Here is a 27,703-nt window from a genome sequence, read left to right on the forward strand (position 1 = left end):
TAAAATTGCCTTAGCTTCATAATGGTAAATTTCATGTATAAATAAAATCCATTAGAAATATAAGCAAATGAGAAAACTTTATTAACAAAAACCTTGATGCAAATTTCCCACGAGTGTGATTTTGACCTTAATGTCAAAGGGAAGTAATTCCAAATTTCCCATGAGTGTGATGTTGACCTTAATGTCAAAGGGAAGTAATTCCAAAATTTCCTGAGAAGTATGTAGAGAATCTACAATTGGTTTTAGGAAAATATATGCAAATTAAAATCATTAGCCAAAATTTAACAAACTGTCCACTCTGCTGGCAGCAAGAGCAGAAAAAAAAATGACTGCTATGTCTCACTTTCCTGCTAACAAGGACTCAACAAAAATTGAAGTTTATAAGAAATTTAGCCCATTAACTAATATTTTAAAACATGTTTGTTTTTCACTAATATATGTTTGGTCTGAATAATATATCTTGATGTCCCTGTAATTCTGATAAGTAGAGATTCTGCATAATATGAAAACAATTAATAACTAAGATATCTTGCATGTGTGTGTGTGTGTGTGTACATACATACATACATACATACATACATACATACATACATACATACATACATACATACATACATACATACATACATACATACATACATACATACATACATACATACATACATACATACATACATACATACATACATACATACATACATATATATATATATATATATATATATATATATATATATATATATATATGGATTTTCTTTTCACTATACAACCATAAGATGAAATGTCGATTTACACCTTGAAATAAGGGAATTGTAAACTCTAGTCACTTAGTGCCCACTATCTGCTGGAAAAGTTAAATAGTAAAACTGTAAAAAAAATGAACGGGGAAAAGTAAACATGTACACAAATAAAATGACAAAATATTATTTTTAAATATGTTTATTTTTACAGCAACATGAAACAATCTGACTGTAAATAAAATAAGATTTTACTGTAAATAATTTAAATATTTTAATTTGAACATATATAAACAAAAAATATACTTTGAACACTAACAGTCTTAAAACCAGTAAGCAATATTTGATTTAAATTGTTTAGATTCTGCAGATATATAAATTACATATCTCAAGCATTACTTAGTCTTAAGTGCTACATACATATCAGTCTTCGATATTCAACTTGGCCTTGACCCACATTTATTCTTGACCTGATTAAACCTTATCCAATCAAATTACAGCCATGAGGCTTATATTCCTAGTCATTCAAGGGCGATCATCAATACTGAAACCTTTCCCAATTTATAACAAAAACCTTTTGTACAAAGTATACATTAACAAACAATGCAAGGATCTATAATTACTTATCAAACAATAAATTCTTAAATGTTGATCTGCAGGAATAATTTGTATGTACAACCTTGGGGAAATACATTATAAAAACATCATAAATTATAATTACAGGTAGAACTGTATGTTAGCTCTTCCTTAGGGTTCACTTGCAATCATTTTTAACAAATATATCAATTTTTGTACAAAATGAGTACATCCTATTTCAATTCTACCAGTAAGCTAAGACATAAGTACATGGAACCTGCATCATGTCAGGCAATGTGATGGCATAAGTACATGGAACCTGCATGACTTAAAGAAATGCAATGGCATAAGTATATGGAACCTGCATTATTTTAGGCAATGTGATGGCATAAGTACATGGAACCTGCATGATTTTAGGCAATGGCATGGCATAAGTAAATGGAACCTGCATGATTTCAAGCAATGTCATGGCATAAGTACATTGAACTTGCAGGATTTCAGGCAATGCCATGGCATAAGTACATGGAGCCTGCACTATTTTAGGCAATGAAATTGCAAAAGTACCAGGAATCTGCCTGATACACAATGCCACAGCAAAAGTACATGGAATCTGCCAGTTAGGCAATGCCATTGCATAAGTACATGGAATCTGCCTTGGCAATGCCATTTCATAAATACATGGAATCTGCCTGATAGGCAATTCAATTACATAAATGCATGGAATCTGTGTGATAGGCAAAGCCATGACATTAAGTACATGGAATCTGCATGCACTGTACTGTTGTTTATATTTAATTACTATGCACACTCCTATTACAAAATACCAGTATGCATGTAATTACTATGCACACTCCTATTACAAAATACCAGTATACATGTAATTACTGTGCATATTCCTATTACAAATATCAGTATATGTCAAGAGAAATACAACCAATCACAAACATGTTTATACAAAATCCATTCTGAAAACATGACTACCATCTGCTAGTACAACTACAGGCCATGTTTTTTTTAAAGACGGTATCTCTTCAAAACTGCAGTTATCAGTAACAAGGAAAACAAGAAAACTAAGTAACATATAAGTCCATTTTGGATAAAAAGATACCATGGTATGGTAGCATTAGACAAGAAAAATCAGTGTAAACAAATTCAATTCTTTGATTGTCAAATATTTCAGTAATTTCATTCATACACAATAACAGTTCAACCAAATGTGAAAATTTCTCACAACATTATCAATATGAATTTTTCAGCAAAGGCCAATTTTTCATAAATCTGTTTGTCTTAGATTCCCACAAATTTTACATTCAAGTGAAAATTCTTATTTGTATAAAAAAGGGAGTCACAATCAGAAGTGTTCTCAAGGAAGTAATTTAACTTCTTTATCTTCTTGCCATGTTTATATTGAGGAAATTCTGATGGAAAAGGCCAATAACTCTGTACAACTTTTACCTGACAAAATCCTGTGAAGGCATATCTTCATGTAAAAGGTAGATCACCTGCCAAATGGTATCCAATTAAGTACAAGGGTTGATATTTTGGTTAAAAGTAGCATTACATGTGAAGATACAAGTTTTTATTGTCAAGGGCTATAACTCTATTTAAAATGGAGTGGCCAAGATAAAACCCACAAAGGTACATTAAGGTCTATGAGACAATGTTCACACCAAATCGCATCAGAATGTATGAATGGTTCCTGGTCTTTGCTGGTTACAAGCATGCTGTAGGTGGCGCTCTACAGTTTCATATTTTGCATAGGGTAAGAAAAAGAATTCCCCTGGGTTTTCTCACTGGTTATACTGGCTATTTAAAAAAGACATCATACATCTTAGGTACTGTTCAAAGAACCTTTAATTCCCTTTATTTTGGTGTATGATTGTTGGGTTTGATATGGGTTACAGAGTATACAGCTTGGCCTTCATCCAAATGTACACTTTTCAAAAACCTTTAAGCTCCAATGTCATTTTCACTTCCTGGACTTCATAGGTAAGTTGTAAACACAAACCTGATAACTTCTTTACCTTTTATATATTTGGTAATTCATCCATTGCCCTCTCAGAAGGTGGTATTGTCTAGTTGGGTAAAATTCATTTTCCCAATTTTACAAGGTGCAAAAGATAACGTGTGTGTGGTTTGGATTTTTAACATAGCTTTAACAATTTTTCAGTCATATCGCTACGATGTCTGCAGTGTGACAGTTTATAGTGATGTCTAGCACTGAGGCATCATGCAGCAGACATGTAGCACTATGTCCCACCCAGTCACATTATCCTGACTCCAGGCCGACCAGTCCTAACACTAACCTCTTAATGCTGAGCACCAAGCGAGGCAGCTGCTAGTACCATTTTTGTAAGTCTTTGGTATGACTCAACCATGGATCGAACCCACGACCTCTTGCATCTAAGGCAGATGCTCTAACCACTAGGCCACTGGACAGGTTCTAAAGACAATGTACTTTATACTAATTCAGGCTGATTTTTTAGCACAAGGGAGCAGTCATTTTAGCTAGCAGTGTGCTTAGATCATGTACAATTTCCAAAAGTATAATATACAAAGAAATGTCAGCCATATTACATCAAAGTAGCATAGAGGTATGCCAACATTCTCACCACTATGCATGTTTTAAATGCAAACATCCTCACCTTACATACGTCACTCTCTCAAAAGTACATAATAACTGGTAATGCCCCCTTAAACAGCACATAGGTATTATTATTTTGTGATTTAATTTTGACTTTATGGCTGAAAAATTTAAGTCACAGTATCAAAACAGTCCTTTTCTCTATATATATTTTCCCCCATAGAACAATATTTATTAGTGGCAGAGTCTCAAACAAGCTCACCCACCCCCATTGTGATGAATAGTGAGCTATGTTAAGCATACCATATTTTGTTTACTTTTTCATTGAACTTTTTGACTTTTCAACTTTGCAAAAGTTAGCGTGCAAACACAGGACCAAACCACGCCTGCCTTAACTTCCAAATTAAGTATAACATGTCTACATTTTATTCATGCAATTACAAATTCCGCATGTCTAATATACTTCTACAATTGTTGACATAAGTATCTTCTAAATGCATATAAATATATTATTTCAAGATAAATAAAGATACAAGTACTTCAGTCTAAATTATTTATCAGATGGTAGCTGAAATTGTAACAGCTTGTAATGGCTGATCAGAAAATATCAAATATGATGATACCCATTTATAACTTGGATTTAGCAAAAAAATATGACACAGTTCAATCAGGAATCATCCTTGACAATGCTCTTCACTTTAATTGCCACAAAACTTGACATATATTGATAGCTCTTTTACTCCAACTGGAGTTAACTACAAGTCTGTGAGAAAGCCACATATAAATAATAAAACAAAATACAAAATTTCACTAAACTGTAAACTCTTCTTTTAAATTTTAAATTTATGCTTAAATATCACAATGCAATAAAATGAAATATCAGTAGTGATTCACATGTATAAACACCCACAATAAATCATTGAATGTGATCTTGACAGGTTTAACTTTACAGAGCAAGAGAACAATGTTTTCCATGGAGACAACTTCATGACCGCTTTTGTAGTGGCTAATCAGCTTTATCACCAAGATAACCATAATAGAAAAACAATGATATACATTTAGCAAATGTCCATTCAAACATTACAAGTCATTCTGGTTAAAAAGTAGCTTTATCTTGAACAGTTTCATTATCATTTACTTTTTTAAAACTGAAATTCTTTTGAAAAATGAATTCTGCAGTTCTCTCTTGGGGGTATTCTATTGAAGAGACTCTAATGGGGGTATTCTATTGGGGGTACTCTAATGGGGTATTCTACTGGGGTACTCTATTGAGGGCATTCTAATGGGGGCACTCTATTTGGGGTACTCTATTTGGGGTACTCTATTGAGGGTACTCTATTGGGGTACTCTATTGGGTTACTCTATTGGGGGTACTCTAATGGGGTACTCTATTGGGGGTATTCTTTTGGGGTACTCTATTGAGGGTATTCTAATGGGGGTACTCTACTTGGGGTATTCTATTGGGGGTACGCTATTTGGGGTATTCTATTGGTGGTACTCTATTGGGGTATTCTGTTGGGGGTACTCTATTGTGGGTACTCTATTTTGGGTATTCTATTGGGGTACTCAATTTTGGGGTATTCTATTGGGGTATTCTATGGGGGTACTCTATTGGGTTACTCTATTGGGGGTACTCCCCTGTACTCAGAGGTAAATCATGACTTAAAGTCTAGACAACAATGACTACAATAAAAACTGAACAAAATGACTTCAGAGTAATCCATTTAAGTTAAATCAAAACTTTTGTCTTCATTAAATTCCGAGATAATTTATGCAAAATATACCAAAACAATTTGTCATTGCTTGATTTGATTTTTTTGGTTCAAAATCTGAAATCCTTGGGGATGAATGTTCATTGAAAGTGGCCATGTAATTAACACTTTAAAGCAAAGGTATAAACTCAGACCAATTAGTTAGTCTAAAAATAACAAATTTATTTTTATACTAAAATTCTTTCATTGGTCATTAGTGGTACTTTAATAACATAATGAACTGCACATATGTATATAAATTCTGAGGCCTTATTATGTGGGGGTTTGTAGATCCCAAGTTATAATTAAGATATACAATTAAACAAACAATGGCTCCATTAGAATCTCTTTTTTCCTGAAACATTATTTGCATCATAAAATTCACTTAATTTTAACTGACATTAATACTCCCAAGAAATACCGCAATTTTAAAAGCCCCATGAACACTGATCCTTCTGTGGTAACAGGAGGAATTTTTCATGAATGCATAAATTGAAATTTCAACACAACTGTCTTTCTTTTCCTCAAAACCGTGAAAATCAATATCTACAAAAATTAAATATATAGCTTAAAACTATTGGAAAGGAGGAAATAAATGCAGTGTAAATTTGTTTAATGCCCTCCCCATTGTTCTCAAAATTTGCTTTGACACAGCAAAATTAAAAAGGAACAATTTAATAGGCAAAATGAATTAATGAGCCCAAATTTGCGTTTTATCCAAAGACAAAACTGTACCATCTTTGGATCAAAATCTAGATTTCATTTCTGGCCATGATTAGACAATTTTCCTTCTCCAAATCATCATGAATATAATCACAAAAAATTTGTGGTATAAATAATAGTGGGAAGCAAACTGAAACTTTGCTAGAGAGTAATAAATTAATGGATTTCATAAAAAAAACAGTAAAACTTCAAGACCTGGCCTCATCGGCAGACAAACTGCATATTTTATTCACAATAAGGCTGCTATAGTACAAATCTGTACAATGGCCAGGTCCATAATATATCCTAATTTGTCTATACAGTGGTGAGGTTGATATGACCTAATCTGTACAGATCTGTACAGTGGTGAGTTTGATAATATAATCTAGTTTGTACAAATCTGTACAGTGGGCAGGTCCATAATATAGCCTAATTTGTACAAGTCTATACAGTGGTGAGGTTGATATGACCTAATTTGTACAAATCTTTACAGTGGGCAGGTCCATAATATAGCCTAATTTGTACAAGTCTATACAGTGGTGAGGTTGATATGACCTAATTTGTACAAATCTGTACAGTGGGCAGGTCCATATATACGGCCTACCTGATAAAAATCTGTACAGTAGCTAGATCGATAATATGGCCTGATTTGTACAAATCTGTACAGTGGTGAGGTTGAGAATATAATCTATTTTGTACAAATCTGTACAGTAGGCAGGTCCATATAGAGTCTAATTGGTAGAAAATCTGTACAGTGGCTATGTCAATAATATGGCCTTATTTGTACAAAAAAATGTACAATGGCCAGGTCCATAATATAGCCTAATTTGTACAAGTCTATACAGTGGTGAGGTTGATATGACCTAATTTGTACAAATCTGTACAGTAATCAGGTCTGTAATATGACTCAATAGTTTAATCCCAATTACATGCTTGATTTAGAAATAATTAATTGAAAAGGCTTCATTTGCTTATAATTTGAACCCAAGTTTTAGTAGCAATATTATGGTATCAAAACGCATGAAAAGTAGATACAACTTGTAACCAGGTGTGAAAAAAACCAGATTGCAGACCGTGTTAATATAAGTGTTGGCTGTTCCACTGAGTATTCACTTCAAAGCACCCTCTGCAGTTAAACAACACATACATGCATACTGCAGTGAGAAACATGCAGTCACACAGTTTTACGGAAAAATCCACCATATTTCTCTTATTTTAAGCCAAGGAGCATTCCAAATAAATTCTTTCATAGCTTAAGAGTGGTCTCTGTTATTAGTGTTGCTAAAATTTTCTTAAAGTCTGAACTGGTATTATCGTGAAGTGTAGGCTTATCAACAGAGAAATACAGTAATATTTTTCAAATTCTTACGATAAGTTAAAAGTACTTTCAACATTAACGTTATAATCAGATATACACCTGTTTGAATTAAGGTACAGAAAAAAATTTGTCTGACTTCCCTTGAAATTATTAAATATCATGCATTATTATTATAAGTTATTTTTATGTAACTAATAAATATAAATGATTTTATTATAATCAAATTTTGTGTCATTAATTCATACAAAAATTTTTAATCAACAATTCTTTCAAAACTTCGCAGTAATTACATTCAAATTTTATTATGCAGACAATTTCATAAAATTTTAAGAAAACTCTTCACAATTCTCAAGTATTTGTGTGCATCTCTGACACTGTTTTTCTTGAACAGTTACAAATATTGTATGTTATATTTTTTAAATTCAAAGTCTGCAGAATAAAAATAAACTGATCAGCATTGATTAAGCGTAACAAGTTTTGCACAATAATTTTTTCAAATAAAGTCTGACGGTTCCTTTTGGAGATTACAACAAATAACATATAAAGTTAGTTTTTTATTCAAATATATTGAAAAATGATTAAAAGATCTACTGATATCAGTACTTGTATCTGTTTAACAGCTAATATGCTTTTTTCACCATTTAAATTGTGCATGAAGTCTACGCGTGAAGTCCAAATGGTAGATAGGAAAACAAGAGCTATACAAATTTGTTCATTCTTTTTTAACAATTCCTATAAAGTAAAATATATGTAACTGATTCCAAGCATGAAAATATGGTCAAATTATAAAATACATGTAACTGTTCATTTCTATGTATGAAAGAACAGTCAAATTGTACAATTAATTGTAATGAATGGTGAAATAAAGAAGAAATTAATTCATAATGGATTTTCAAAACAGAAGCAGCCTTATATGTTTCATCAATGTTCAAAACAAAGTTTCTAAATAAATCAAATTATACATGTACTTGTGAAAACAACTCTATAATACTCAATTAGTCATGACACAAGAGTAAACATGGCTGTTGAGCTGATGAAGACTGAATACAGTTTTCTATATTTTGTCAACAGGCATACATTTATGATGGATTCAATGTAAAAATCATCTGTATTTTTTACAACTAAAAATGATATGTGTATATAGTTTATCTCCCCTGGCAAATCTGAGTGCTCAGCCTTGTAAATTCATTTAAAAACAGGCATTTAGGACCAGGCACTTTAAGAAGAAATTGTTGTCTTGGACAAGGTACTTCATAACAAATTGGGGTATTGGACAAGGTGCTTTAGTAAGATAATGAGGCATTGGATAAGGCATTTTAATAAGAAATTGGGGTTTAGGACAAGGCACTCTAATATCAAATTGGGGTTTAGGACAAGGCACTTTAATATCAAATTGGGGTTTAGGACAAGGCACTTTAATATCAAATTGGGGTTTTGGACAAGGCACTTTAACATCAAATTGGGGTTTAGGACAAGGCACTTTAATATCAAATTGGGGTTTTGGACAAGGCACTTTAATATCAAATTGGGGTTTAGGACAAGGCACTTTAATATCACATTGGGGTTTTGGACAAGGCACTTTAATATCAAATTAGGGTTTAGGACAAGGCACTTTAATATGAAATTGGGGTTTAGGACAAGGCACTTTAATATGAAATTGGGATTTAGGACAAGGCACTTTAATATCAAATTGGGTTTTAGGACAAGGCACTTTAATATCAAATTGGGGTTTTGGACAAGGCACTTTAATATCAAATTAGGGTTTTGGACAAGGCACTTTAATATCAAATTAGGGTTTAGGACAAGGCACTTTAATATGAAATTAGCATTTAGGACAAGGCACTTTAATATGAAATTGGGGTTTAGGACAAGGCACTTTAATATGAAATTGGGGTTTAGGACAAGGCAATTTAATATGAAATTGGGGTTTTGGACAAGGCACTCTAATATCAAATTGGGATTTAGGACAAGGCACTTTAATATCAAATTGGGGTTTTGGACAAGGCACTTTAATATCAGATTAATTGTGGTTTTGGACAAGGCACTTTAATATGAAATTGGGGTTTAGGACAAGGCATTTTAATATGAAATTGGGGTTTAGGACAAGGCACTTTAATATGAAATTGGGGTTTAGGACAAGGCACTTTAATATCAAATTGGGGTTTTGGACAAGGCACTTTAATATCAGATTAATTGTGGTTTTGGACAAGGCAATTTAATATGAAATTGGGGTTTTTGACAAGGCATTTTAATATGAAATTGGGGTTTAGGACAAGACACTTTAATATGAGATTAGAGTTTTGGACAAAGTGCTTTAACATAAATATATTTTAAAAACTTTCTAAAGTGATGATTTCATTGTCAAAGAATTAGGGTACATGTCATATTCTCTGTATAACAAAAGATAAAATTTATATAAATGTGTGTATCTATATACATTAAAGTTTACATTTTCATGTGCATATCTGTATATATCTGCATAACTACACACCTATATATATATACATATATATATATATATATATATATATATATATATATATATATATATATATATATACAATATTTTCTGTAATTTTTTTCAATTCTTTATTTTGTAATAATTATATTTTGAAATGTAGAAATATTTATTGTCAAAAGTATAAATTATCATTTTTGGCTAGTTTTAAATGCATAAAATGTGACATTGTTACATTTTTCAAACATAATTTTTAAAAATGTCTTACATAATTTCTATATGAAAAACAATGCACCAGATATGATTTTGTTTGTAATTATTTTACTGGAGTATCCAAAAATTAATATGTACAAAACTTTACAAACATTACATTCTTTTTACCTGCAGAATCATGTCACACATATGACAGCCTTGTAAACTTTTAAACAATTAGTGATTTAGTTAAAATTCACAAAGTTATTATTTGATAATAGTTCAATTAAAAAAATATGCAACTTTTGGTGATTGTTTTTTTTCTTTGCTAATGACATTTTGGAATATAGTAAATTTAATTTTTATTCTAAGATGGGTATGATCTAAGATTTATTAATGTCAATTAATGTCAGTATCACATATTTTGTTTAAATTACATTCAATTATTTTCTTTTAAAATATGGAACATTTATCTTTGTATTTTCTCTCAAAAAAAATGCTTCTGAAACTTCTGCTGGCTTCTTCTGTTATCTGAAGTCAAAGCTTTATCAGCATTCTACCAATAGACAAGTTTCACAATCAACAATAACCAATGAAAATGTGCAATTATCATGCTGATTGAAACTGATACTTTGGGTGAATAATTCATACACGTATAGTAAAGACAATGGTGGACTATTATAACTGAACAAATTACTTAGCTTTGTTATTTTATATTAGTGATTCCAGTGTGAGAGAAAGATTTTTAAAATCAAATCAAAAATAAAAATAATAAAGAAGGGTCAAAAAATAATAAATAAATATTTAAATATCCTATAAAACAGAACAGACTGTTGTGGATGGAGGAGGCAATACACAGGGTATATCAAATAAGTTTGCCAACAAACACGTTTAAATTTTTAAAACAAGGAAAAATAACTTGACCCAGTGAAATAAACGGATGATTATTTCTAGTTAAATGCATTCAAATATATGAGTTCAACATATGTTTTACAGTGTTCTTTGTGTCACACCACTGTCAGACAGTGACTTTCCACCTTTAGCATCATTCTCAGTATGTTCAAAACATGGGGAATAAGGCCGAGGGTGCTCAGACTGGAGACTGTGAAAATGGTCTATTTCGTATTAAGTATTAAGCATGGCTTGGGTTATGCTAATATGTGTGTGCAATGAACCATCCACTCAGTGACTGATTGATGTTTGTTACATGCAGAGGGGGAAGCAACACTTAGTGGAACAGCCAAACACCCAAAGGTCAACAAAGGTCAATCTGGTGCAGCCGATACAGGATTTCAGAGCTTAAAGCTGAGATACACATAAGACAAAACGCAGTTGTGTACATGAATATCATTTTGTCGTTGATTGAATACATTTATTTTTATTAGTGTTAGTCCTGTGTTATAAAACATGCAAGAAAATATATTTTATGCTTGTTTTTTATTCCAAGATTTTAAGGTAACATACTCATTTACATCATTATTGAAATATTACAGTATTATTAAAAGAAGTCCTGAGTGAAACAAAAACAAAACAAATGTATATCACCTTCCAATGGACAAAATAAGACTAAAAACTTCACAAATGTTCATATATTAATTCACTCCATTTTTTAACTGGATTATCTGCTTACAATAATATAGCCATGTAACTTAGAAAACAAAAGTATTTAAAATATTGTAAGTGTCTGTGAAGCCTCTGAAAGCATGTATCGGTATTTTCAATTCATACATGGCAAACACTTCTGACCAGCCATATTGTTAGCAACTACAGACTACAAACTGTTACAGTTTACAATCAAATTTTACACAGGTAGATACGCTCTTTTGGGATGGGTTCTGTTATGCATGGATAGATTTCCCAACTGAAAAATACAAATTTGTAATTTATGGCTTTCAATAGCTGGATAGATTGCAATGATGAAAAGAAATGTGATCGGCACCATTTTATGTAGGCAAGAATGGTAAAAGGGTAAATATATCGGTGTAAGAACAGCGGTCCTTCAATGAAATGGTGGGGGGAGGGGTGCTAAAAACTGCCATGATGTTATACGAGGGACTGAGACAATGTATAGTCAGGGGCCATACATAGATATGAAAAGAATGAGTAATAGTGTACATTGTTGGTGGATGAAGAGGTAAAAACACCTGGTCTTTTATTAACCGAAGAAAGACCTATATTTGAGCCACTGACTCATGCCCAGCTATTCAACTTTACACAATGGTACAGAGGTGACATCTTTAAGATCCATCTTCCTTCCAAAAGTAAAGTTATTTCTTCAAGACACTGAAGCTTCCTCAAAAACTAAAGACAGCCACGAGTCACTCTCTACTTCTGTTCATCATGTCAGGGCCTTTGTAAAAATTCTTGATTTTGCTGTTCTTTGACCAGGAAGTTAACTAGTTAAGTTTGTGGGATTTTTTGTGCCTGCTGCAGGATTTTATACAATTTCAAACCTATGGAAAAAAACTTGCCCAAAAAGGTCATGAAAAAAAAGAAGTTGCAGCAATTTTGATGAGCTGGCCAGAGCAAACAAGACAAATAATTTTTCCCAGATGGACTGTGGATAACTGACCTTATGCAAATGATAGATCACTCCACCTACCAAATCATGTGACATGACCACCTTTTAATCTCCGACAAACATGCAGTATTTGGCAAAGAAATATGTTTCAGCTTAAGTGATATGTTTATTGAAAATGATTTGTATTATTCATAAAAATATAAAATTACAAAGTTGCATAAATTATAATGCAATAGACAATATTTATATTTGTAGTTCATGTTTGTATAGTAATAACCTAAGTGTTTTATTTCAGTAAATAAAAATCAATTTCAAACTGCTCAAGAACTTATTCATGTAGTGAAAGATGCTAGTGTATTTAGTATATAATCTTATTCTTATTAATTTTATCTGGTTTTTGTTCATGCTGCCTTTGAAGTAAATGTATTAAAGATTAATAACAAAATCGTAAACAATTACTGTTTAGAAGTATACTGCTGTAAATAATAATAAAAAAGTTATACTGTGTTCGTCAGACGGAATTTCGATCACTGATGTCTGTTGATGTAAACATGAAAATGCATGCTTAATATATCAGATGATATTTATCTGAAACTATTGTTTTGGTATTTCTTCATTATTACAATTTTGTATCCCCACCCCTCCTTCAACCAAATGTGAAAGTAAAGAGCGACTCAAGTGTTTGAAATATCAAGACGATAAATTATTATTTTTGGGACAATCAAAAATTAAAATGTACATTTTCAAACTACTATAATACAGTCTTGGGTTCAGTCCTTCCTACACAACAAAAACAATATACATCAAAACCCGAATGTTATTATTTCTTAACCCATATTCTAGAAATATTTATTTTTAGATATAGCTTTCAATTTCAATTTCTTTTTTCCCATTCAAACCATTTCCAGGACATGCTTTCTACATATGTTCAGGAAAAGAAACATGTTGTAATTGCCATCAATTGTTGCCATATTCACCTGATCATACACGCAACCACAAAAAAAAGCCTTTATCCATCAAAGTTTTGTCTACATTTCGGGAAAGGAATAAATCTAATTCCTCCATTTAGACAATCTGCATATCAACTGTCAGAATTACAAGGCTCCCACTGACTTCTTTTCACCCTTATGGATGGAGAAATCAAATTTTTTAAAAATATTTATCATAATCAATTCATTATTGCCACAAGCAGCTTGTCGAAGGAAAATGGTAGACGAAAGCAATGCCTGGAGGTGTGTCTAATTTATGCTCGTTGATTGGTTAAATGATCAGCTTGATTGACAAGTGGCGATAGGTCAATTATGTAGTGGGTTCTTCAAAATACAGCATTCGTCACCTGGGAATATATACATGGGTTCAAACTAGAGAAATTCTCGCTTTGAACACAATCAATAGTCATTAGATAGGAGCATATTATTTTTAAGTAAAAACAAAACACAACTAAAGAATGCTTTACAAACACTCATTGTTAGATTAAATATGAAAGCAAAGACTACATTTTAATACTAATAGCTTACACATTAGACAACGATAAAATATAAAAAGAAAAAGAAAATAGGATGAAGAAAAAAATTATCTTACCTGATCACGCATTCTTGATATTTCCGTTCGGCGCTTTGCCAGGACATCCTCGCTGTCTCTTAAGGCACCAAGTGTCTCTTTTTCTTTTTGAGATAACACCGAAAGTTCACCCTGAAGTCTACTCAAGCTGAAAAAATGATGATTAACATTCATAAGAATCAAAAACAGGGATATATTTGTTTACATATATACTTATGTTGCATTTTTTTATAATTCTCAAGTAGGAATGCACAAGGGGGTTGAAATTATGCCACAAATGACATATGATACAACTTGTGACCTTTCCCGTACCAATGGTTGTGACATGAGCTAGGGATTAGACTGATGAATGATAAAGGTGGAAACCTGGGTCAAGTTTATAGGCAAACAGGGCACTGACTAATACTTTTTTGTTGTTGTGACCTTGATCTTGAGGTTGCCAAGCAAAGATAAATGAAAGGCAAAAGCTTCACTGCTGTAAAAGTTGGATAGAAGTCATTATTTATATTTAAATGCTGGACAGAGGCCACCAATTTAAAAAGTGATAAAAGTAATAAAATGAACGTCTAAACATCTACACATGCATGATGAAATGCCAAGTAGTTGTTGTTGTTGTTGTAGGGTTTAACGCCATTTTTCAGCACACGATAGGCTATACATGGCGGCCAGTATTAATGGTGGAGGAAGAACCCGAAAAACCCCCGGAAAGAACCACTGACCCACGAGAAGCTACTGGCAAGCTTTCTCACTTACCCACACTGGCTGAATCCGAGACTTGAACCCATGCAGAGAGAGGTGAGATGGCAGTGATCCGAAACGGAGAGCACTTTAGACCACTCAGGGCCCATGAAATGCCATGTGTATACCTCAACTGGCATTTGCTTCCAGTACTAAAAAGGCTTTTGTCAAAATGTCCAACTGTCTGGAAGCAAGTGCTTATGGAAAAGCTCCTGCAAATCATGATAACTATGTATAAATGGGGGGAGGGTATATAAAAGAAGGGAGTTAACTCTAGAAGTAGTAATCTGAAAACTTTGCCCCCTTATCTTAAATGGTACACAAACTCTTGACATGAATCAATGGGATACCAAGTTTCATGAAGATATCTCAAACAGTTATGAAGATGTTAACCAGACAGACAGACAAGTGCAATTTGGAGTAAGAATAGGACTCTCAATATGCTGAAGAGACAAACTCCATTGTTTATAACATGCAATGTCTAGTAATAATATGAAGCATACCAGCTTTCATGAAAATTCCTCAAAGGGTTCAGAAGATATTCAGCAAACCAAATGCTTATAGATGAACAGAAGGATGAATATTTCCAAATTTCAAATTTATATTGCCTTTTGTAGAATATGTATAAATCCAGTTCCAATAAATTTTACCAAACTCCCAAAATTCACTGCAAATATTATTGAAGAAATAGGTTTCAAAAGTACCAGATGCATTACCTCCCTTGACTTAGGCTCAGCTTGGTGTTATGTGTGATGTTATTCATAAAATGAGGTGAACATGCATTAATGTTGACTCTGCATTAATGGTCAAGTGAAAATAATGGTTTTTGTAGCCACAGCTTGTCATAAAATGAGAAGGGGCAGTTGTATCTTAAAAGGAAGAAAGTCACAACTTAAAAACTGTTTGACTTGGAAACATCATTAAGAGCTGTATGAGTTACTGTTCTTTTTAGATTTAATTCCAAGTGAGTATTAAATCTTCTAGACTATATAAAAGGCTGTACACAGAGATTTCGGAAACAACTTACGGGTCACCTTTACTCTGAGCTGATATAAGGAAAATGGAGATAGCAAGAGAGAAAGTGAGAAAGGAGATCATTGAGAAAAAAAAAACAGACTTTTAATTGGGTACAGATATTAAAATTCACAGCACGTAACTTTTTCTTTCCAACTTTGCTTTACAAATTAACCAAGGAGATATACATGCAGCAGACATGTAGTAAAATATGGTGAAATATCATGTCAGGACATACTAAGTAAAATTTGAATTATGTGTGTGCATTGGGGGTTGGGGTGGAGGGGAAGTGGTCTTATTTATCATCTCCACACCAGTGTACTCTTAATGAGTCACTAACAATGAGTCTGAAACAAATATACTAATTTGGTATTTGCTATACTTATTTTCTTTGTGACTTGCATGACTTAAAGGTAAGAAAAGATCCTCACCAAGCTGGGATTGTACCAATTCGATGGAATGCACTGTATTTTCAGGATTCTGCGCAATTCATCATTTAAGTTTGTGGGATGGGTTGTTGCCTTTATGAATTATATTCATTTTAACTGTACGCGTAGTGACAATTGTTTCAATTTTTAAATTTCCACAGAATCTCTTTTCATTCAATTACCTAATTATGAAATTTCCACAGGATCAATGTTCATTCCATTGCCTAATTCTTAATTTCCACAGAATCACTGTTCATTCCATTGTTTAATTCTTACATTTCCACATTATCAATGTTCATTCCATTGCCTAATTCTAATATTTCCACAGGATCATTGTTCATTCCATTGCCTAATTCTAATATTTCCACAGGATCATTGTTCATTCCATTGCCTAATTCTTATATTTCCACTGGATCACTGTTCATTCCATTGCCTAATTCTAATATTTCCACAGGATCATTGTTCATTCCATTGCCTAATTCTTAACATTTCCACTGGATCACTGTTCATTCTATAGCACATGTCACTTATGAAGCATTCTCCACATAAGCAAGTAATATGTTCCATTAATGTCACTCCAGAAATAGGAGGCAATGTTAGTTTCAACTTTAGTGAAGGTAACCCTTTTAAATCCAAAAGATCATACACAGGGTAATTACATTTTATAAGCACAAATTAGTGTTGTTCAGGAAACCAAAAATAAGTGTAAACAGTAAAACCATATTTGAATCTTTACATTCTTTCAATGATTGTGGAAAATCTCACAGTCACTCCTGATTCCTAAAAGAAAGCAAATTATCAAAGAAACATATCCATGCTTGTTTGTGAGAATGCCATATATGCTCTTGTACAAGTCAAATCTAATTGCAAACTACACAGTTCCAGATCTACCTTTTTATAATGCACTGACCAATGGCAGATGTGGGTCTATGCATTTTGTTACAACTAACCTATGTAACAAACAGTGTAGGTGTGGGTCTATGCATTTTTGACAACTAACCTATGTAACAAACAGTGTAGGTGTGGGTCTATGCATTTTGTGACAACTAACCAATGAATCACTCAAATTTCTTATTCAATAACCTTGAAATCAATCAAATTTCTCATTCATTGACCTTGAAATCACTAAAATGCCTCCAATGTCCAATAATGCAGTAGGTATATAAAAGGATAATTTTATTTTATTCTTACTTGTCAGCAGCACTTCTTGCTCTGGAGTCAAGGTCTTTGTATTCTAAATCCCTCTTGGACAACAGCTGAAAAATAATGGTATTTCCATGAATCCCCTTGCCAGCAAGAATACATTTTGGAGTAGTGACAACATTCAAACTGATACAGATAAAATACTAGAGTCACTTTAAGCTGAAAATTAATGCACTGTGACCTACTTTTGGTATGGGCAAGATGCATCCACATGCTAATTTTAAAAAGTGTAGGTAAAATATGTTCCATGATATCGAGAGTGTAACAGATAACTGAAAATGCAAAAAAGTCACTCAAGCATAAAAATTAATCCCCAAGGACCTAGTTTTTATATTGTATGATTACTCACCTTGATATGTATCCACATTGCAATTTTATTGAGTGTAGGGTCTAGGATATTAAGGCTGTAACAAGATAGCCAAAAAAGGAAAAAGTCACTCAAGTGTGAACAGTCTCATTGACCAAATGTTCATGGATGAGTTATTCTTGCTAAGATGCATCCACATAACAAATTAGATGAATGTAGTTAAAATATGGCCATAGATTTTATTAGGTGTAATGAACAGAATGTTCAACATTTAAAACTACTCACATATAAAAACTAGGTCACAATGATCTAGTTTTGGTAGGGATGAAATATTTCTAAGATTCAATCATATACCAATTTTCATGGCCCATGATAGTAAGAGTGTAACATACAACTTAAAATGCAAAAGTCAATAAAGCATAAAAATTGGGTCATAATGACCTAGTTTTTTTATGACTCAATTACTTTTGTTGATATGTTTCCAAATTACAATTTTTATTAGTGAGGTGAAATAGTTTTAAAGATATTATGGGTGTAATGAATGAACAGATGAAAAGACAAAAGTGACTCAAGGGCGAACATCTGGTCCAAGTGACCAAGTTTTGTATGGCTGCTTCCATTTGCCAACTTTTAACAAATAATCAGATAAACAGTGCACAAAGAAATACATGAATATTGCTATGTCACTTCCCAACTTTGTTGGTTAGGGGATAAAAACCTGAAAGCTTACTTTTTCTCCATGAAGCTTTCCAGGCATATAAAATTATAACTAAGTGTAACTGATAGACATTGTAATAACCATTTAAAATTGAGTGACATTGTAATAACCATTTAAAATTGAGTGACATTGTAATAACCATTTAAAACTGAGTGACAATGTAACAGCCATGTAAAACTGAGTGATATTACAACAAGAATGTAAATCTGAGAGATATTATATAATAACCACGAGTGACACTGTAATAATTATTGTACAAATGAGTGACACTCTAATCAACATGTACAACTGAGTGACACTAATAAACATGTACAACTGACTTACACTAATAAATATTGTTCAACTGAGTGACACTGTAATCAATATGTACAAATGAGTGACACTAATAAATATTGTACAACTGAGTGACACTGTAATCAACATGTACAACTGAGTGACACTAATAAATATTGTACAACTGAGTGACACTGTAATCAACATGTACAACTGAGTGATACTATTAAACATGTACAACTGACTTACACTAATAAATATTGTACAACTGAGTGACACTGTAATCAGTATGTACAACTGAGTGACACTAATAAATATTGTACAACTGAGTGACACTGTAATCAACATGTACAACTGCGTGATACTATTAAACATGTACAACTGACTTACACTAATACTGTACAACTGAGTGACACTGTAATCAACATGTACAACTGAGTGATGATGTAATAGTCAATTCAGTGAAGTTAGAACAAACTTAACATATTACTTACTCTTAAAACAGATCCATGGAGTTTGTTTAGTTTCAAAACATGCAATGACTATACAGTAATATTTTTTACCATGAGTGGAATTGTATTTCTATCATACAAACGACCCTTTGTGAGATTAATTCTAACAAATTTAAAGCACAACCATGGGCCAATATCTTTCTTCACTAATTTATATCTTATTCACTGTATCGTTACAATACTGACTCAAAAATGAAAAATTATGATGCCTTCTTACAGAGTTAACATCTCGAAGCAGTCTCTCCTGCTTTCCCCTCTTTCTATCATAATCGTGGATCTGGGCACGGATATTAGCCAGGGATTCTGTGGCTTTAAGGAGCTCCACTCCTGCCAAATTGGCTCGTCTTTCCAACTCACTGGTTTCTTTGACTGTAGTTTCTAAACTATATGCTGCATTATCATATTTTTTCACTGTCTCTCTGGCCTGAAAAAAATATCATATTAAAATGAGAAGGAATGATGAAATTGTACACAAGGGAAGAATTAAAAGGTCATGGGAATACAGATAGCATCATGATAGGATAGTCATGGTGGCTAACCCTGATTACACTTTGAATGATTGAAATAGTTATTGATTTGATCAGACAGACATTTTAATAATAAATATTAACCGCTTACAAGTATCACACTCACAACAGATTCATGCTCTTAATTGTATGTGCTGGCCATGTGGTCAAGATCACCTGGGCCCCATAGATCTTAACCTCATAGATCTTAACCTCATAGATCTTAACCTCATAGATCTTAACCCCATAGATCTTAACCTCATAGATCTTAACCTCATAGATCTTAACCCCATAGATCTTAACCTCATAGATCTTAACCTCACAGATCTTAACCTCATAGATCTTAACCTCATAGATCTTAACCTCATAGATCTTAACCCCATAGATCTTAACCTCATAGATCTTAACCTCACAGATCTTAACCTCATAGATCTTAACCTCATAGATCTTAACCTCATAGATCTTAACCTCATAGATCTTAACCTCACAGATCTTAACCTCATAGATCTTAACCCCATAGATCTTAACCTCATAGATCTTAACCTCATAGATCTTAACCCCATAGATCTTAACCTCATAGATCTTAACCTCATAGATCTTAACCTCATAGATCTTAACCCCATAGATCTTAACCTCATAGATCTTAACCCCATAGATCTTAACCTCATAGATCTTAACCCCATAGATCTTAACCTCATAGATCTTAACCTCACAGATCTTAACCTCATAGATCTTAACCTCATAGATCTTAACCTCATAGATCTTAAGTGCCTTGGTCCCCAAAAGCTTTAATCTGGCTCTGATCTTAACTAATAATTCATAGTCTGACAGCAAACAGTCCAGACCAGATCTGGTGTAGTACAATCCCATGCATAGTCTGACAGAAAACAGTCCAGACCTGATCTGGTGTAGTACAATCCCAGGCATAGTCTGACAGCAAACAGTCCTGACCAGATCTGGTATAGTACAATCCCATGCATAGTCTGACAAAAATCAGCACAGACTATTCTGGAATAGTACAATCAAATGCATAGTATGACAGCAAAACAGAACTGACCTGTTCTGTCATAGGACAATGCCATGCAGTCTGACAGCAAACAGTCCATGCCTGATCTGGTGTAGTACAATCCCATGCAATCTAACAGCCAACAGAACAGACCTGTTCTGTCTTAGGACAAAGCTATGCAGTCTGACAGCAAACTGCACATATCTGATCTGATGCATTACAATATCTTGCATAGTCTGACAGCAAACAGTAAAGACCTGATCGGGGTGGGTGAGTGGTGGATTCAGATTTTAAACATAGCTTTAAATTTTTTAGTCATATTCCTACGCTGTCTGCAGTGTGGCAATTTATAGTGATGTCAAGCACTAAGGCATCATGCCACAGACATGTAGCATCATGTCCCACCCAGTCACATTATCCTGACACCAGACCAAACCATGCTAACACTAACTTCTTAATGATGACTAGCAAGCGAGACAGCTACTAGCACTATTTTTATAAGTGTTTGGTATGACTCAGCTGGGGTTCAAACCACTGACCTCCTGCATCATAGGCAGATGCTCTAACCTCTTAGGCCACCGGAGTGGTCACACCAGATCTGATATAGTACAATGCCATGAATAGTCTGACAGCAAACAGCACAAACCAAATATGGCATAGTACAATACAGTAACAGATCATGATCTATGCTGTTAACTCAAATTAAAAGGAACCAAAAGAGTAGACCCTGATGTGCAGATTTGGAAGAATGATCTTCACTGTAGGTCTTGCATAATACGCAAACAGTATGACAGTCATCCAGATGGAAGCCAATATGGCAGCTGTGCAGACACAAGCCAATATGGCAGTCAGCCAGATTGAAGCCAATATGGCAGCTGTGCAGACACAAACCAGTATGGCAGTCAGCCAGATTGAAGCCAATATGGCAGCTGTGCAGACACAAACCAGTATGGCAGTCAGCCAGATGGAAGCCAATATGGCAGTCATCCAGACTGAAACAAATATGGCAGCCATGCAGACATATTTTTCCATATATACTCACTAATAAGTTTGATCCATCTGCAATTGCATAATGACAATAGACCTGACTTAAAAGCAAATATATACATTACTACATCACAAAAGACAAGTAGCGTGCCAGACAAGTAGTGTGCCAGACAAGTAGCATGCCAGACAAGTAGTGTGCCAGACAAGTAGCGTGCCAGACAAGTAGTGTACTAGACAAGTAGTGTGCCAGCATCAGCACCACTCCAGATTTGTATGTCAGTATTTACTTTATGCAACTTATGTTAAAATCAGCCACTAGTGATAAAAAAAAATCTTTGGTACCCATGGTACCTCAGTTGGTGTGTTGGTTCGATACCAAATCAGGCCAGCTCAAGTGGTTTCTTTTGGTGTGTCCTTGGGAAAGGCACATATTACCTCTATCTTCTCTACATGATATAGCCAGGTTAAAAATTACATTAAAACCAAGCAACCAACTATTCTTTGTCATCTACTGTATTTACACTGTCTGAATTCATTGAATACAGTAATAAACACTGACCTTGAGATGTTCTGACCTGTGTCAAATTCATTGTATACAGTGGTAAACATGGTACTAGAGATATTCTGACCTGTGTCTAAATTCATTGTATACAGTGGTAGACATGGCACAAGTGATATTCTAACCTGTGTCTAAATTCACTGTATACAGTGGTAAACATGGTACTAGAGATATTCTGACCTGTGTTCTTGCATCTTTCAGATCCATATTACACTCTTTGAGAAGTCTGTCAGCTTCCTTTAGTTGCATTCGTCTTTTAGCTAGTGTCCGCTCCAAACACTCAATCTCATCTTTCATGTAGTTATGTCTACAACCCTCCATCTTTTCTTCAAAGGCATCAGACTCAACATCAGCATGTCGCCTGTATAGAAAATCATTTACATGATCTGTTGGAAATGAAGTCCTATTAATAAAATCATTTACATCAGCTGATGTTAATGGAGTCCTATTAGAAAATCATTTACATCAGCTGTTGGAAATGGAGTTCTATTCATAAAATCATTTAAATCAGCTGTTGGAAATGGAGTCCTATTCATAAAATCATTTACATCAGCTGATGTTAATGGAGTCCTATTCATAAAATCATTTACATCAGCTGTTGGAAATGGAGTCCTATTCATAAAATCATTTAAATCAGGTGTTGGAAATGGAGAACTATTCATAAAATCATTTACATCACTGTTGCTGGATATAGAGTCCTATTTATAAAATCATTTAAAGCAGCTGTCAGAAATGGAATCCTATTCATAAAATCATTTACATCAGCTGTTGGAAATGGAGTCCTATTCATAAAATCATTTAAATCAGCTGTTGGAAATGGAGTCCTATTCATAAAATCATTTACATCAGCTGATGTTAGTGGAGTCCTATTCATAAAATCATTTACATCAGCTGTTGGAAATGGAGTCCTATTCATAAAATCATTTAAATCAGGTGTTGGAAATGGAGAACTATTCATAAAATCATTTACATCACTGTTGCTGGATATAGAGTCCTATTTATAAAATCATTTAAAGCAGCTGTCAGAAATGGAATCCTATTCATAAAATCATTTACATCATTGCTTTTGGAAATGAAGTCTTATTTATAAATCATTTACATCACTGATGTTGGAAATGGACTCCTATTCATAAAATCATTTACATCAGCTGTTGGAAATAGAGTACAGTTCATAAATTGTTCACATCAGCTGTTGGAAATAGAGTATGGTTCATAAATTGTTTACATCAGCTGTTGGAAATGGATTCCTATTCATAAATTGTTTACATCTGCTGTTGGAAATGGAGAACTATTCATAAATCATTAACATCAGCTGTTGGAAATGGAGAACTATTCATAAAATCATTTACATCATTGTTGTTAGAAATGGAGTCCTATTCATAAATCGTTTACATCAACTGTTGGAAATGGAGTCTTATTCATAAAATCATTTATATGAGCCATTGGAAATGGAGTCCTATTCATAAAATCATTTACATCAGCTGTTGGAAATGGAGTCCTATTTATAAACTCATTTACATCAGCTGTGGGAAATGAGGTCCTATTCATAACATCATTTATATCAGCCACTGGAAATGGAGTCCTATTCATAAAATCATTTACATCAGCTGTTGGAAATGGAGTCCTATTTATAAAATCATTTACATCACTGCTGTTGGAAATGGAATCCTAGTCATAAAATCATTTACACCAGCTGTTGGAAATGGAGTCCAATTCATAAAAATTATTGACATCAGTGCTGTTGGAAATGTAGTCCTATGGAGTACCATTCATAAATCATTTATATGAGCTGTTGAAAATGTAGTACTATTCAACAAATCATATACATCAGCTGTTGGAAACAGTGTAATATTCATAAAATCATTAACATCAGCTGATGGAAATGGAGTCCTATTTATAAAGTCATTTACATCAGGGCTGTTGAAAATGTAGTCCTATTCATAAATCATATACATCAGTTGTTGGAAATGGAGTCCTATTCATAAAATCGTTTGCATCAGTGCTGCTGGCTAGTACTGATACTGTATTCACAGTACTTCACTAAGTCGTGGCAACTACTGGGTATTAGTGCAAGTAGAACACCGTTTTTTGATACTGTATTCACAGTACTTCACTAAGTCATGGCAACTACTGGGTATTAATGCAGGTAGAATACCGTTTTTTGATACTGTATTCACAGTACTTCACTAAGTCATGGCAACTACTGGGTATTAATGCAAGTAGAATACCGCTTTTTGATACCGTATTCACAGTACTTCACTAAGTCATGGCAACTACTGGGTATTAATGCAAGTAGAATACCGCTTTTTGATACCGTATTCACAGTACTTCACTAAGTCATGGCAACTACTGGGTATTAATGCAAGTAGAATACCGTTTTTTGATACTGTATTCACAGTACTTCACTAAGTCATGGCAACTACTGGGTATTAATGCAAGTAGAATACCGCTTTTTGGTACCATATTCACAGTACTTCACTAAGTCATGGCAACTACTGGGTATTAATGCAAGTAGAATACCGTTTTTTGTTCAAGTTCTTAAGATATGCCAGTTTGTCCCTGGCTGACTCTCTTTCCATTTCCAAATGTCTCTCCTCGGACCTCATGACATTTAGATTTTTCTTCTGGCGTTCAATCGCAAGATCCAACCCTTCCAGCTCATCTCGCCTTTCCTGGAATACAAGGTTTCATGAGTACAAGATTTTCAAAATACAAGATCAAACATCATACGTACCAATAAAAAGACTAAGACAAATAAGTCTTTTAACCATAATAAGTCATTAAATTGCAGAGAATGGTCACTGTCGTCTTTAATTTGTAAGAGCCTTGCAGATCAGTGACCAACATTTGGAGTGTTGTTCAAATGGACGCAGCTTAAACTCCATATCAGGACTCTTCTGGACACAGGTCAAAAATGCCTGAAATTCTAAAAGGACACAACCTTTATATCTGTAATGCATCCCCATGATGCACCTCATTTCATCCAGCATGCTTCCCCTTTCTATATTCTTGCCAGTCTGCAGAGTAACTCAAGCCTAGACTTGAGTAACCAAACATGAAGCCAGTGTGGCTAATGAACAGTTTTTCCTAATTACTGTAATTATCTTGCGAAAAGGGCTGACCCAGCAATGCCCATTTTGTTGAACCGGTGTTTAAATTAAATTAGTGACAACGCAATTATAAATCATGAAAGTAATCAATTCCTTCTCTGAGTTGAACTAGGATGATTTGTTAAATCGTTGATATGCAATAATAATAATAATAATAATAACAACAATAATAATAAGAAGAATTATAATAATAATAATAGTAATAATAATAATGATAATAATAATAATAATATTAACTGCCATTTAAGTACGTGTGATTTACACTAGGGCACCACAATATCAGCACAGACTTTTAAAAAGAGTGCAGAAAAGTACATAAAAGCTTAAAAATGAGTTGGCAAAATCTGTTTTAATTTTTCAGGAAATGAATCTGTGATGAAATGACACCAATGCTAACAAAATAAAGGAAAATAAACAAAAGTTCCATTTGACTGTTGAGTATCAGTACCTAAAGTGTGTGTGAATTCATCTGACAACAGTTCACATCTGCAGTTACTAGCTACTTAAGAACTGTACAAGTACCAAGATTAATTCAACATTATGTCCCACCTTTGTTAATCTGGGTCAGCTCTTAAGGCATTTAACACTGTCAACTATTAACACATTTACATTGATTTAATTTTTTGCACATATGCTTGGTATATGCTTTCATTCCTTCTTTGTCTCATTTGATGATGGCAATTTACATTGATATATATCTTACAGTTAAATGCCAGTTGTTTACACATGTAAGTTTCTTTGGTGTGAATAGAGATGTTATTTTAATTGGTACTCGGTTTGGTAGCCCTGCATATAACTATGGCTAAATTTTCTGAAGCCAAGTCTTCCCTAGTTTTTGGTGAAGTAATCATAAATGATTAACTGATGTCATTTTTTGCAATGGTATTAAACCCACAAAACCAAACACCCTTTCTTTTGCCTTTAAGATCACCGTAACATCTTAGTCTTTGTTTCCAGTCTGAAGTAGCCGCTATTTTACTATTTTGCTTTAACAACTGATGTAAGCATTTGGTCCTCAATTTTATACTCCATTTAAAGAGAATCCCTTACCTCAAGTTCTCTCTGTAAACGACGTATCAACCCATATTCTTTTTCCTCTTCTGCCAGTTCCTGCAAAACAAGGTTACAATGATCTATTCCTTATTTAGTTCAAAAGCAATTTTTTAATACTTACCTCTGTGCTTATAAACATTCCAGTCATTTATACATCTTTCTGATACAAGAAAATAAATTTTTATCTTAGTAGCAATAAATCTTTTCAACACAGATATCAACATGAATCTGTAAGTTTTAACAGATATCCACATGAATCTGTAAGTTTTAACAGATATCAACATGAATCTGTAAGTTTCAACACAAATATCAACATGAATCTGTAAGTTTCAACACAAATATCAACATGAACCTGTAAGTTTCAACAGATATCAACAGGAATCTGCAAGTTTCAACACAAATATTAACATGAATATATAAGTTTCAATACAGATATTCAAATTAATCTGGAAGTTTCCCATACTGTATTATGGATGGGATTCCCCATATTACATTATGAGATGGGATTGCCCATACAACATTCTGATTGGGATAAAAAGGGAAATACAGATATCTTTAAATGTTTGCAATCTGTTTAAAAACTCTTATTCAAAGTTTACATATTGTGCCAAAAAAACAAAAACAAAAATTTAAAGGCCCATTTAAACAATAATCTTTATGTAAAGGCAACAGGACACCCTTTCCAATGCATGTATGTGTGTGAATAACAATATCACTTTCTACAAATCCAAAAACAACTTAAAAACAAGAAAATAAATATACAGTCACATACCATACACAGAATTTGATCAAAGTGTAGATGGAGAGGTTACAGTCGTGAAACAAATGAAGATGGTACAGTTGTGAACAGATCAATGAATGGACAGACAGGTAGATGGAGATGGTACAGT

At 33.4% G+C, this 27,703-nt stretch overlaps 1 protein-coding gene across 1 annotated transcript in view; it reads right to left on the bottom strand.

Annotated features, from left to right (window-relative positions):
• LOC149777730 (uncharacterized) overlaps positions 1–27,703 on the bottom strand; it is a 263,591-nt gene that overhangs the window by 91,302 nt on the left and 144,586 nt on the right. The window contains exons 30-35 of the mRNA XM_089938777.1: positions 26,811–26,870; positions 25,171–25,322; positions 22,831–23,011; positions 19,810–20,016; positions 17,771–17,835; positions 14,421–14,547 (exon numbers count right to left, since the gene is read on the bottom strand). Of these exons, the coding sequence (XP_089794903.1) occupies positions 14,421–14,547; positions 17,771–17,835; positions 19,810–20,016; positions 22,831–23,011; positions 25,171–25,322; positions 26,811–26,870 (792 nt within the window). The remainder of the gene's footprint in view (positions 1–14,420; positions 14,548–17,770; positions 17,836–19,809; positions 20,017–22,830; positions 23,012–25,170; positions 25,323–26,810; positions 26,871–27,703) is intronic.

Source organism: Sinohyriopsis cumingii, chromosome 17 (genome assembly GCF_028554795.1).
Source record: "Sinohyriopsis cumingii isolate HCF-2022 chromosome 17, ASM2855479v2, whole genome shotgun sequence".
NCBI classification, from domain to species: Eukaryota; Metazoa; Mollusca; class Bivalvia; order Unionida; family Unionidae; genus Sinohyriopsis; species Sinohyriopsis cumingii.